This window comes from Falco cherrug, chromosome 3 (genome assembly GCF_023634085.1).
Source record: "Falco cherrug isolate bFalChe1 chromosome 3, bFalChe1.pri, whole genome shotgun sequence".
Classification (NCBI taxonomy): domain Eukaryota; kingdom Metazoa; phylum Chordata; class Aves; order Falconiformes; family Falconidae; genus Falco; species Falco cherrug.
In genome coordinates, this window is record NC_073699.1 from 15,505,316 (window position 1) to 15,519,818 (window position 14,503).

Sequence of the window (14,503 nt, forward strand, 5' to 3'; positions counted from 1 at the left end):
CAATAACTAAATGTTTTTGAACAAGACATTTAAAGGAAGGCTTAAAAATCAAAGGCACATACAATTAAAAAATACAGTAAGTGATATATGGGAAGTTGATCTAAATCTTCGTGTTTCATTCCAAAACCTCTTTGTATCTTGAACTCTTCAACTGCTACATGCTTGACTTAATTTTCACAAGCATCAGCGCTCAGCATTTCTTCTGAATTAAATTTGAGTCTTTTTAAGAAACCAGAACACTTCTTGTTTAAATCAGACCCCAAAACTTTGAGACTAGGAAAAAGTTATCTGCAAAATCAGTAGGAAAAACTGAAAGAACCCTCAGTTTTCAGATCACAGGAAGGAACACAGAACACCACTTAACCTTTCTTCATCTGTTCTCATTTCCATCTGCTAGTACAAAAAGAGGTTAAATACCTATTGGTATATAGTCACATATGCACTGTTCTTGCAAGATCTTACAAGATAAAAGTGCACTTGGAATAAATTGGCCCAAAGAGACTCTTTCAAGAAAGTTAAAAAGGTACAAACCCTTTTGTCTACCAAACAGTATAAGGAAAGAGCAAGCCTCTTCACAAAAGTTATCCCTTGCATAACAGTGGAAATTTCCACCTTCGCAGGCTATAATCCTGGCTATATTCCGTTGGCAGTATCATTCATGTCTTTTGTGTAACGGAGACCAAATTTTCAGGCAGGTAACACAAGACTGTATCAGCAGTCAGAAAGCCTGCTTTATTTGGAATGACATACACGCATCATACTAACATACTACTCAGTCCCATAGTTACATAAAATCCCACGAAGGAAAACTGTATAGTTAAAAAAACAAACAAAAACCCCTACACCAGCTGGTAATCCAAATAAATCCAAATCCAAAGGGATTAGTATTTTCAAATACCACTTTAACACGTGACAACTGCCTGGCACAGACAGATTCCTGTCTTCCATGGAACAGTGTCCTGTACTGCAGGGACCCAATACTCTATGAAAAGCTACCAAGCAGCCAGGAGAATGACAATGACTTCCTACTGAAGACAGCAGGTGATCGGACATATGCGGCACAAAGTATCCATGCATACCTGCAAAGAATAGCTGCAACCTTCCCACTGACTTTCCCCATACTGAGAAAAATGAGTCATTAATCATAATTATTCATGTTACAGGGAAAAACATTACTTTGGTGCATGGCTGCTTTTTCATTATGGGTTTATTACAGAAATCTGCCCACCTATATCGTTTTCCTATTTCTACACAAACAGGGAAAATCTAAACCAAAACAAATTCACTGGAATTTCTGTGGTTGATTTCTTAATCTGAAGTCATCTTGTATAGAATTAAGAAAACGCAAAAAACATTAGTAAATTATGCACCTACTTGAAGAAATGTAGTCACAGTTCAATTTCCCTCACTCACAAAATACACATATAAGTAGTTATGGAATTAACCACCATTAAGTGGATAATTTTAGAAATGTTTGTACAGATGTGGAGAGAAAAAATGTTGTAGTGCAAAAAAATAAACTGCATTCCAATTGCTATTTTCTACCGGTAATGTGTTTGGCAACTGCTTTCATTTGTTGACACTGTGCAAATCTCTATTCTGCACAGTATTTAATACAGACCTTAATGAGTGAGAATTTGAATTTCACTTTTCCTAATGCTTTTCACTTCTTATCAGCATTCTAAAATCTAAATTTTTAATTAGAAATTAAAAAACGCAGGATATACAAACCCAAGGTGACTGGTATCCAGTGATTGTGTAGTTGTCCCCAAAACAGGTACTTTCCCCATAATGAACATCATAATCTCTGATCTCTGGTAATCTGGGAGATTGCTTCCAAAAAATCCTAAATAAAAGTTGAAGGAAATTACAGAAGGAAAGAGATATAGGGCCCTTCCCTTCCTAAGAAAAGCCTTATGAATACAAGGAATGTATTAACAAGGTCAAAATAGATGAAGTATAAACCCATGATTTGTTTTAGGGTGTAATACTCACATTTCAAGCATTGGAACAGGCTGTCCAGGGAAGTGGTTGAGTCACCATCACTGGGGGTATTTAAAAGACATGTAGCTGTGGCAGTTAGGGACATGGTTTAGTGGTAGCCTTGGCAGTGCTAGACTATGACATTGAAGGTCTTTTCCAACCAAAACAACTCTATGATTGTATGTTCATTTCTGCTGAATGGCTTGACAGTGTCTTTTCATGACACTCACTTTCTTCTTTGAATCCTGAAACTTTCTAATTTTATCTTCCTTTAAATATATAATTTAAAATTAAGTATGTGACATCTGTTAACTTGTAACTAGTGAGGCATTGGAAGTTCTTCTAATAGAAAAACAGTGTTGTTACTTTTGTCTGTTCTGAAGTCATCATTAAATATTACAGGTCTGCAAACAGGAATCTCAGACATATTTACTTAAGAGACTACCATGCTGAGCAGCTCTAGTGCCAGCACAGTTGCAGCAGAACACTCCAGCACAGTGCACAGGGCTTTCCAAAAGTGGGGGAACCTTAGGGGAGTGGAGAGACTCACCAGAAGCCTACATTTGGTGCCACAGCAGCTGAGGAGATCTGGGCAGGGCCAGGAGCAACAGCAGGCAAGCACCTTTATCTATAAAAGAAGCCCCTGGGGAGCACTAGTGACCAGGAGCAGCATGGCAGCTGGCATGCAAGGAGGGTGCTGTAGCTCTGCCAGCTCAACCAGGGAGCAATGTTATCCACCCGGCAGAAAGCCGCAGCCTCTAAGCTCTGCACCCACCATGACGGATGCAGCCACCCAGACAGAGCTGCGGTGGGAACGCGCAGCCACCCAGGTGCCGGGCTGCGCTCCTGTGGGAGATGTGCCCGGGGAGGGGAACTGCTCCGATTAGTGACAGAGCTCCAGAGGAGGCAAGTAGGCTGAGGAGTGTTGGAAGAGTGCAAGAGAGAGAGAGAGAGAGAGGCTACTGGAACGGCACCCTACCTTCCCTGGGACAGGCCAGTCAGCCCACAGGATGCATTATGGAGGATTCCCTACCCTCTCTCCACCCGGCAGAACACGGTGACTTAAGGAACTGGGGGCCATGGTGACAAGTTCCTGCCTGGTGCAGCAGGAAGTACTAATGCGCACAGCATGAAGAATAAACAAGAGGAGCTAGAAGCTTTGGCCTAGTCCCAGAGGTACATCATCGTTGGCATAAACAAAATTTGGTGGGATGTCCTATGCCTGGTGTGCTGCGATGGACCGTTATAGGCTCTTCAGGAGGTATAGGCAGGGCAAGTGAGGAGGGGGGCTGCCACTGTATACAAGAGAGAGGCTGGATTCTATAGTGCTCACAGATGGTGATGACACGGTTGGGAGCCTCTGGGTAAGGGTGAAGGTGAAAGCAAATAAAGTAGATGTTGCTGCGGAAGACTGGTATCGATCACCAAGCCAGGATGACAGGAACAATAAATTGTTCTACAAGGAATTGGGGGATTTCTGTAGATCAACTGCCCTTGTCTTTATGGGTGATTTTAACTTCTCAGACAATACTGTACAGCGGACACAAAACAGAAAATTTCTGAAGCACGTTGAAGATAAGTTGGTGCAGATACTAAGGAAGCTGGCTGGGAAAGGTACCCTCTTTAGATCTGTTGTTTGTAAACAGAGGTGATTGGTGGCTGTCTCCGCCATAGTCACCACGAAGTAGCTGAGTTTCAAATCATTGGCAATAGCAGAAAAACTGCCGACAAAACTTCAACCCTGAATATGGGGTCAGCAGCCTTTGGGCTGCTGAAGGAGCTAGTTAGTAAGGTCCCCTGGGTATCTGCTTTTGAAGGTATTAGGGTCCATGAATACTGGTCACTTTTTAAGAGCCATCTCTTAAGAGTGCAGAAGCAAGCCATTCCAAAGTGTTGGAAGTCAAGCAAGCAGGGCAGAAAACCAGATTGGCTGAGGCAGGGATCTTCTTCTATAATTAGGTGGAAAAGGAAAGTGTATGGATATTGGAAGCAAGGACAGGAGACACAGACCACAGAGAAGCTGCTTGACACAGTAAGGAGAAAATTTGTGTGGCCAAAGCTCAATTAAGTTTAAGCTGGCCAGCACTGTTAAGGACAACAAAATCAGCTTTTTAAAATATGTTAACAGCAAAAGGAGGATCAGAGATAACATTGGTCTGTTGCTTGATGAGGTTGGTCACCTCACAAGTAAGGTCATAGGCAAACCAGAGAAGTTTAATGTCTTTTCCACCTCTGTCTAACACTGATGATGATGGGACCCCTGGAGCCCTGTGTTGGAAGACCATGACTGGGGGGGGTGGGGTGGGTGATAAACCCCCAGCTGACCCTGAACTTGTTTAAGACTTGCTGCTCCAGCTGGATGAACCTAAGTCTCAGGGGCCCGATGGGATTTAGCTCAGGTTCCAATGTCATTGCAGAACCTCTCTCCATTATTTTTCAAAGGTCTTGGGAGTCCAGGGACCTCTCTGGACTGAAAGCCGGCAAATGTCCCAGTTTTCAAGATGGGTAAGAAGGAAGACCCTGGTCATTACAGGTCTGTCGGTCTCACTTCAGTGCCTGATTACAGAGAAGGCTGTTTCGGGAGTTAACGAAAAAAACGTCAGACAACATAGTCATTGGTCATAGCCAGTGAAGGTTCACAAGTAGAAGGTCCTACTTAGCCAACTCAATTTCCTTTTTTGACAAGATCACCCATCTAGTTGACCAAGAGAAGCCAGTAGATGTGGTTTTAGATTTTAGCAAAGCTTTTGATACTATCTCTCACGGTATCCTTCTGGACAAAGTGTCCAGCACACAGCTAAACAAGTCCATAATACACTGAGTGAGCAACTGGCAGAGGAGTCAGTCTCAAAAACTTTTGGTAAATTGGTTACATCAGGCTGGCGCCGGTCACCAGTGGTGTTTCCCAGGGCTCAGTTTTAGGGCCAGTGCTCTTCAATGTTTTTATAAATGACCTGGACACAGGAATCTAACGTACATTAAGTACATTTCTTGACAATACTTGAACTAGGAGGAGCTGTGAACTCCCTTGAGGGTAGAGAGGCCTTACAGAGAGATCTGCATTGACTACAGAGCTGGGCAACCGTATGAAATTTAGTAAGAGCAAGTGCTGGATTCTCATCTAGGATGCGGTAATCCTGGTTCTGTATACAAACCGGGGGACAAGGGCCTCGAAATCAGCCCTGTGGGAAGAGATCTGGGGGTTTGAGTTGATGGCAAGTTGAATACGAGTCAACAGTGAGCCCTGGCAGCCAAAAGGGTAAACTGTATCCTGGGGTGCATGAAGCACAGCACAGTGAGCTGGTCAAGGGAGGTGACTGTCCCACTCTACACTGCACTGGTGCAGCCCCCCCCTCAACTATGGTGTGCAGTTTTAGATGCCTCAATATAAGAGGGACAAACTATTAGAGCATATCTACAGGAGGGCAACGAAGACGGTTAAAGGCCTCTAGTACAAGACTTCTGAGGAGCACCTGAGGTCACTTGGTTTGTCCAGCCTGGAGAACAGAAGGCTGAGGGGTGACCTCATGGCAGTCTACAACTTCCTCAAAGGGGGCAGTGGAGGGGGAGATACTGATCTCCTCTTTTTGGTGACCAGCAACAGGACATGAGGAAATAGAATGAAGCTGCATCACAGGAAGTTCAGATTGGACATTAGGAAAAGGTTCTTCGCTGAGAGGTTGGTCAGTCTCTGGAACAGTCTCCCCAGGGAAGTGGTCAAGCACCAAGCCTTTCAAGAGTTCAAAGAGTGTCTGAGTGATGCTTTTAGTCATATGGTTTAGTTTTAGGTAGTGCTGTGAGGAGTAGGGAGCTGGGACTTGATCATTATGAGTCCCTTCCAACTTGAGATATTCCATTCTATTGCTATGCAATAGTACAAAAATGTAACTTTGATAGAAGCTTTACTTTCAAAGGTTGGGTTCTGGGGTTTGGGTGATTTTTTATTTTTTTTGGGGGGGGGATAGTTGTTTAACATCTTAACTTGGGAGTTTTATTGTCATGGTGAGAAATAATCTACTACATATTTGCTACTTCTTTAGAAAGCTTTAAGCCATAAGCAATGGTACAGATAAATGTTGTTCACTAATGTAAGTTACATTCCCCCTTGTTCTTTAAGTAGAGGAATACACTTCATAAATGCACTGCATTTGTCACTACCATAAAGAGAAAATTTGAAAAAAGGGGATAGGGTATTTCAATGAAATAATTTACACAAGTTGTTGCTCATTTTCAGCATCATACTGAAAAGTACTGAAGTTGTGGTAGCACAACTGGCCATCAGGTGTCATTGTTGCTACTGTGTTTAACATTGGTTTCTACAAATTTCCAAGTAGTACCTACTGAAACATACTACTGCATATGATGGCAATATGATTTTCATAAAAGGACTAACAGTAGTTCTGTACTAGAAGGTACAGAATGATGTCTGTATTTCAAGGGCCATATAATAATATAAACAACAAATTTATTGTAAGTTCACCAGCATTTTCAATTTTAATTAAGCTATTTGACTATCTTCTCAGTTAACAATTAAAAGAACAGTCTTTCAAAGTCAAGTAAAGTGAGCCTGAGATTTATTTAGAGGCAAGCACAAGCAGAGATACCACATTTGCCACAATTCCTTTTTGCTTCAAGCTGTTTTAATACTATCTGATTAAGGAAGAAGGAGAAGGGGAGGAATTTTAAATGAGCCTATATTACTATCATTACTCACCAATTGTTTGAATAATAGCATTCTGAACAATCCTCTCATCACTCTCCTTGGAGCTTGTGCTGAAAGTGGCACTCCCTGCTGAACTACGCCTGTCACCCAGCTCAAAGTCAACACTGATGCGCAAGTGCTTCAACAAGGTGTTAAAAACCTCCAGAACTGTTGGGCCTGGAAACAACACACAACAAGGACTGCACATCTCAAAGGGAAAGATGCCATAAGAAAAGGAAAACTAACATTTTCAATCCCTTTTCAGAATAAATCAGATTAAGCTGAAAAGAACAAGTGAAATTCACTGTTCAAGGGATAAACTTTTGAAGTGTGCCTATACCTTGATATTTTAGAAATTAATTTGGAATCAGGAAATGCAATCAGTTAAGCGTAATCCATTACTATCGAGTTGTACTGGGTCTGGCTGGGATGGAGTTAACTTTCTTCCCAGCAGCCTGGGTGGTGCTGTGCTTTGGATCTGTGACTAGAACAGTGTTGACAACACACCAGTGTTTTGGCTGTTGCTGAACAGTGCTAGCAAGTGTCAAGGCTTTTTCTTTTTCCCACTCTGTCCCTACAGATTAGGCTGGGGTGTGCAAGAAACTGGGAGGAGACACCGACTGGGCCAGCTGACCCAAACTGACCAAAGGACTATTCTATAAGATATAACATAATGCTCAGCAATAAAAACTCAAGGAAAGGAGGAAGAAGTGGAGGACATTTGCCTTCCCAAATAACCTTTATGCATGCTGAGGCCCTGCTTTCCAGGAAGCAGCTAAACATCTGCCTGTCAACAGGAAGTTCTGAATAAATTCCTTTGCTTTCCTTGTGCATGCAGGTTTTGCTCCACACATTAAATTGTCTTTATCTTGATCCATGAGACTTCTCACCTTCCTTCTACCTTCTCCCTGTCCTGTGGAAGAGGGGAATGAGCAAAAGCTGTTGGCCAGAGTCAACCCGCCATGCAAGTTTTGCATAGAAAATATGAGTGGTCGCTGAAATTAAGCATCAACAATGGGTTAAACTGCAGGTACTTGCACCTGAATTTCAGTTATTTCAAAACCTGCTACTAAAATCTAGTTATATATATATATTTATAACAATGAATGAGCTCTTTTAATAACATAGTAAAAGACTTCACAAGTCTGTGTATGCAAGTGGGTTTTGTATAAAGAGAAAGGACAGGTTCAGATTCAAACTAATGAAGCAATGCAATTAGTTTCAGCCGTAGACCAAAAGAAAACAGCAGAGCACATCTGTGTACACATCTTCATAACTACTTGTACTTCAAGGAACTATGCTACCCTACATGACATAATTCACCTTATTTCAGCTGCTTCACTGTTACTAAAATTTCTCAAAGATCATTCTACTCGACTCCCATATTACCACTCATCTCACAGTAGCTGCACCACAAAGCAACAGTGCTCTTGTTTGTAGAGTCACACAAGGTTCTAAGGCTTTGTGACTTCCTACCAAACAGGAATTCCTGCCTTCTACAAGGCTGTAAAAACACATCTACTAATTTTTTTCAATGTAAAGAACTATAAAACAGTCAAATGGCCAAGTAAGTAAATTTGAATAATTGTAAACCAAGTAAGATTTCAAGTGTTTTATCAGCACAGATGAGAAAAAACTAATAAATCAAACCTTCTCAAAATATATGCTTTAATTCAGTCTGAAAACAAGGCAAAACTGAGCACCACTCTTCAGATCTATTCTTTGACTTGATGCCTTTTATTTAAGATGACTTACCTATTGATCCTTTAGCTGCTATTGCAACTGCTTCCAAAAGAACCTGAATAATGCCAGCACGAACTCGTGGCGAGTCCCTTTTGCGAACATCAAGGTGCCCAAGAATTTCTTGTATTACATGATGGGAATATTGTGCCTATTAAAAAAAAAAAAGAACAAAAAAAAACAGGAAGAAAAGCTTAATCTGTGACTTTAAGAAGAATAAACTCTTACACCATGAAGTGTCAGTCATTACCATGTTCCTATTCTGCAATATTCTTACTTATAAATTAATGTAAATTTCAATCAATTCATTATTAGATACAAATTTTTAAAAAAACACCATGACAGATGAAGCCACCCGGGTCCATCCAGCCCCATATACAAAAGCTCACAGTATTAAAATATCCAGGAACATTTACAAGAACAGAGGAAGCATGAAGTGGTACTTCATTCAGCTAACTGCAGTTCAAGGAATTTAGTTGGTCTTACAAAAAAGCGCCATTGATATAAATGCTGAGAAAACTCACCTTTCTTCCACAAACCTGGAATTTTAAGACTTTATCTTTTGGGCGTCTGCTCTTGACGCAATCCAAGAACCAGACTTTGACCATGTTTACAACAGAGGTTGCCCACTAGTAAAAACCAATTAGCACAACACAGTTCCACATGAAGTTGGTTTCTTGGGTTGTAAAAGCAGTACAGCTGTATTGGCATCGAGAAATTACGAACTTAAGAGAGATCTATTTAAGTAGCACAATGTCAGATCAGTAGGGCTATCCTGCTCCTTGTTCTGGAGCTTGCTGGAGGAACTCTGCCACTACCTTCCACTGAGAATACCTTAGTATCTTTTTTCCCTCATACAAATGTATAGTAATTACAAGTAAATCAGATAACACAAACCACAATTAGGTTATTATTTGAAAAGCTTAAAGGATAGGGCTAAGGAGTTTGGATTCTTTGACTTCATCTGTCTATTACTACCATGGCGAGGTAAGCACTTAGACCCCTCTCATGTGCTTGAAACATTTTATGCGAGGAAAAAAAACCCTCGAGAAAATCCTACCTGTATAGAATACATGATGATTTTGAAGCAGGAAACAGCAAATTCATTGGGATCCCATAGTCTGTGATGGTCTAAATGCCTGTAACCAAAAATTAAGGGAACTCAAATAATGACATTCCACAGATACAATAAATGGCATCTTATACTCAAAATTCACCTCAAAGGGATTATTTCCTTACAGAAAGCTTCCAAACAATGACTTACTAACTAGGTAAGAAAATCAGAACTTTAGCAAAGCCTTTGTTTCCAAGGTTTAGGATGTGATCTCAAAACATTTGGCTGGAACAGAAAGTCCTGACCTTCTAGTTCCAGAATTTAAGGAACGTAGTCATATCAAAGATACACAGTTAAGAATATACCATTTCCATACAAAGTGCATACATAAAAATGGCTGTGACATTATATGCTTATTTAGATGAAAAAGATATACTGAAGAGGATGGTTGTAATACCTTGCCAAACTTCCACTCTAAATAAGATAAATCACTTGTTTTGAATCAGGAGCTACAAAATAATTATGTCTGAATGTTACATTCAGAATAGAGACTCTAAGGAGTATCTTCATTTTGACAGTAGTTTAATGAATAATATATATGGAAAACAAAGAAGAGCTACTCTTTGTGTATATAATCCTTTATCACTCTGAAGCATTTCAACACTTTCTGTAAGAAATATCAAAACAGAATCAGAAGAATGCATGCATCAATTTCTCCTTAAATGGGATAGGAACCATGGATGAAAAACTGTCAGTTTCAAGCAAAGACAATAAATTTGGCTTAAGCACTATGCTGAATGCCATGAACAGGGCACACACAAAATTTTCCACAAAGGAGATCCGAGTACCTGGAAAAGCATGACAAAAATAAATGCATTTTCAAATCTCTAAGATTGAAAAACGTAATTTTGGATGCCTTTTAATTGGTATGACTTAGGTTAAAAAAACCAAAACCCAAAACCCACACAGAAACCCACCAAGCAACAAAAAAAAATCACCCCAAAACCCACAAAGAAATCTTACAGAAACTGAATTTAGATAGTATCCAAATACGTACCTCAGCTACAGAATCACTACTGGACTGCCCTTTCTCAAAGAACGTAGTAAACATACAAAGATGCTTTAAATAACAAACTTGAAAACACACAAGTGAAAAGTCAGTACTCTGAACACAGGAGGACTGACTGGATGCTTTAACCTACTTTGCCTAGAACCTGGAGGTCTCAATTAACTCACTGGCCAGCTGCTACCAGCCTAGTGACCTAGCTGAGTACACAGGTCTCCTTCAAGATTGATTAAACCAGCTGGCATAAAGCTACCCTCTCCTGTGCCGTGAATTATGATGCAGCCTATTGCAGAGCTTAAAATTTTGACACTTACATACTCTAATAGAAATCCCTACAGGAAAGAATTTCAGGAAATTTAAAGGTGTTTTTCTGCCAAGATAACAGCAAATTTACACTACTAAATATCAAACTGGACTACCTGTTGAGGATAGCTGCCTTTCTTGTCCACATTCCAAACACACAGGTATATTTAATCCTGCCTTCAGGTAGAAAGACAGACAAAATTACCTCTATAAATCTTTCAAGGCTTATCAGTTCATGATTTATTTATTCATGTCTTCTTTCTCCCTAATATCACTCCAGCACAGTCCATCATTTCTTGTACATGATAGCTTATTTTAGCTAACTTATTTTCTTTTTGTCTCATCAAATACAAAAAAAATCATGCTCTCCACTATCTTCTCCCAATTAGAACTGATCCTTTAATCTGTCAGAGTAGCATGTGTTCTCTGTTACCCTTGACAGTTCCTCTTTATCTGCCCCAAAGATCCATTTAGGCAGATTATGGTCAACAATCACATATCAGGATTTTTTAAAAAAACCTTTCCTCCCAAAACAAGACATAGTTTTCTTTTTCCAGAAAGGCTAGGTATTAGCTGCTTCTGGTAGCTGAACTGATGGAAAGACAGCAGGGGGAAGATGACAGCCTAGGTTAACGTTTTGTGTAATAGCTCCATGGACAGCATACTTTGCACAGTGGTACTTTCCTCCTAAGAAAAGGAGTATTAGATTACTGTAGGTGATATATTTTACTTGTCATAATGCAGGCAGTGTATTCAATGTAGTTTTGTTTTTGTAAAAGACTGTAAATGGTATTTTCACCATGGCACATTTAGTTTCTTTAAAATCAAGTCACAACTTGCCTGTTGTTTTTTCCAATTATATTTCTTTTAATAAAGAATATCTAAGTAAGATTGCAAAACATTCTATTGCTGGATTAATAAATGCCAAACTCTGCCTTTCATTAAGATCTGCTGTATATACATAGTAAATGTGCACAATTAGGTTTCTCAAATTAAAAGGAACAGCAGAACCAATGCTGCAAATTACTACTTTATGGAGCGAGAGCCACTAACGGTCCCTGGATTTGCTCACATTGTCACACATGCAAGCAATCCTTTACAGTACAAAACAATAAATTGATACTGATGATTGGAAAGCAGAAACAAAACATATATGGGAATATAAAATCTTCTCATGTATCATGTTTGCTGATACATGTCTTTTGATAATCAAATCAATACACCAGTCTTTTGATAATCAAAACACTTGCACAGATGATGTAATAACTCACAAGAATGGAAATATAGCAAGATGAATAAGGCGTAACTTGTTATACTTGGGAAGTTGTTTATATACGCTAGACTCCTGTATCCCTCTGGACTTGCCTGATCTATTCACCACTGAAAACTCATGCTAAGAAATCTAAATAGCTTGTGACTGCTGACATGAAATAAAAAAAAAAAATCATAGCATATATTAATATAAATTTTTTTACTTTCATTAAGCACTTTTCCAGATTGATCTGTCAGTTTTCATTAAAAATGAGAATTTGAGAGTTTCTACCTGCTACATGTCGACACTTAAAACCATGGAGACCTTCTGCCAAAGACAAGGAGAATTAAGGTCAATCCAAACCCACATCAGAAGACCAACTTTAGATTTCAACTGTCATCATTATAGTTAAATCCCTCAATCAGTGAACGTACTCGGCCTCATGATCCAAGAAGCACTATTCTCTCAGTTTTGCACAAGGAGTGATACAGCATTGACCGATACACCAATGCCATATGACTAAGCCTTCAAGTGGGGAACTGAACCTGCATCTTCAGTGTTAGCACTGTAATAAGCGGCCTTACCTTTACTTCCAGAGCTTGCTTAAAAGCTGTGAAATTGTTGAATAATGTTAGGAGATCCTCTTTTCTAATCAAGTATACATAAACTAAGTCAGGTTTTTCAATCAGATAAAGTGCAATGGATTCACTGTCTCAAACTTTCTTTCTAACATTTCTGCCCATTCACAAAGTGAGGCTGATTAGAGCGAGCACTCACTTTTTGCTCAGGAAAATCAGTTTGGAAATTGCATTTTTTGCATCTCTTGTTCTTCAGAAATATTAAACATTTCCAGTAGTTCTTTATAAAAAGATAAATTTATCTGGCAATTCTTCCTTAAAATGGAACACAAAAAAGGTGACCACAAAGACTCTCTATTCATAGAAGAGATGGTATATTCTGAGCAACTGGTCATTATCTAATGACTTCAGCTCACAAATGCAGCATGTGGCACCACTGGGATGCCCAAAGACTCAAGTGGTTCCTTATGATCATAGCAACCAAGAAAAGAAACTAGGCTGGAAATATCACTTTGAATACATAAAGCTTTGGCTCTACCACAGGCAGGTGTGACACCACCTCAAATCCCAAACCAAGCACTAATTCTAATCTAGAGAATCTGGAATTATTTGCGGAAAATTTCCCTGATACTGAAATCATTCAAAAGACTGAAGTAACTGCATATGCTGATGAAGTTTTGAGATAAGCCTATAAAAGGAACTGAAAAGCGGTAAGAAAGCACTGCAATAGTTCCAAATAGTCCATACAGACTGTTTAGTACCTAAACATTCACTCTAGTGGCAGGTATTTCGGAGGAATATATTTTTTTTTGTTAAGTAAAACACTCAACTTTGCAACAGTTAAACTCCTATCAGATCTGTATAATAGGTATACTTGGAAAGTAACATAACAGCACAACTCTTTGTATTTAATGGTTTTGGGTGAAAAAACAAGGGGCTACAGTATTTTCTGCCCTCAGTATCTACCCCACCTTATTTTTGCATTTTTGTTCTTACTTCACAGTGGTAACTTGAAAATGGCTTTTGGTAACTTGAGTGTCTTTCAGTGTATGAATAGAATACTTAAGTCTTTGTGGGAAGCATGAGGCCATCTAAACCAAGATATTCCCATAGCCGGTGGGTATCTTGAAAATCTACAATAAGGAGCAAGCAGCTCTCCTCATCAACAGCAAAAGCCCGGGTTTAAAAGTAGTATTACCAAGTCTAAAGCTTCCTGCAAAGATTTGTCCTGAAAACATGTCTAATTTCTAGACAATAGCAGAGGTGAAAGAAGCATATTTAAGTTATCTCAATGCTTGTAGCTTTTTTTCACATCACATTTTTTTAAGGAAGCAAGTGGGGCAATGCAGAGAACTGAAAAATGCTGCTCATGGTTGTTTATACACCAGCTATAATTTGTACTGCGTACATTTGTACATAATGTGCACACAGTGTGCACACCTGCCATTCACTAATAAATGAGCTGTAAAAAGATATTCCTCACAGAATACCAAAACGGGTCTTGGAAGAAAACTGCAAGAAAATAGAATTCTTAACTTTATGTATTAATCTGGGCAGAGTATTCATTTGTGCTACTTGCATTTTATTTAGCTTGTCTCTACTGACTGCAACAGTCATCTATGGGACATTAATATCTTGAATAAACAGTTTCACGCTCAAAAGAAAGACTAGCTGAGGCAATAACCCATGCAAATCATTATATTACACTTCTAAACCCCAATAAAATGGAACACATTTCTCAATAACTATCTTCAAGTTAACAGAAAGGCAACAAAGAGGTGAGATTAAAAGAGATGCAATTTTTTGAAGAAACATGAATGGAATC

At 39.3% G+C, this 14,503-nt stretch overlaps 1 protein-coding gene across 5 annotated transcripts in view; it reads right to left on the minus strand.

The window, feature by feature from the left end:
• The window catches only part of EFR3A (EFR3 homolog A), an 86,244-nt gene that overhangs the window by 25,320 nt on the left and 46,421 nt on the right, over positions 1–14,503 (minus strand). For all 5 annotated transcript variants that reach the window (XM_055704567.1, XM_055704568.1, XM_055704569.1 and 2 more), the window contains 4 exons: positions 9,486–9,564; positions 8,441–8,576; positions 6,698–6,862; positions 1,732–1,846 (listed from right to left, as the gene is read on the minus strand). In XM_055704567.1, the coding sequence (XP_055560542.1) occupies positions 1,732–1,846; positions 6,698–6,862; positions 8,441–8,576; positions 9,486–9,564 (495 nt within the window). The remainder of the gene's footprint in view (positions 1–1,731; positions 1,847–6,697; positions 6,863–8,440; positions 8,577–9,485; positions 9,565–14,503) is intronic.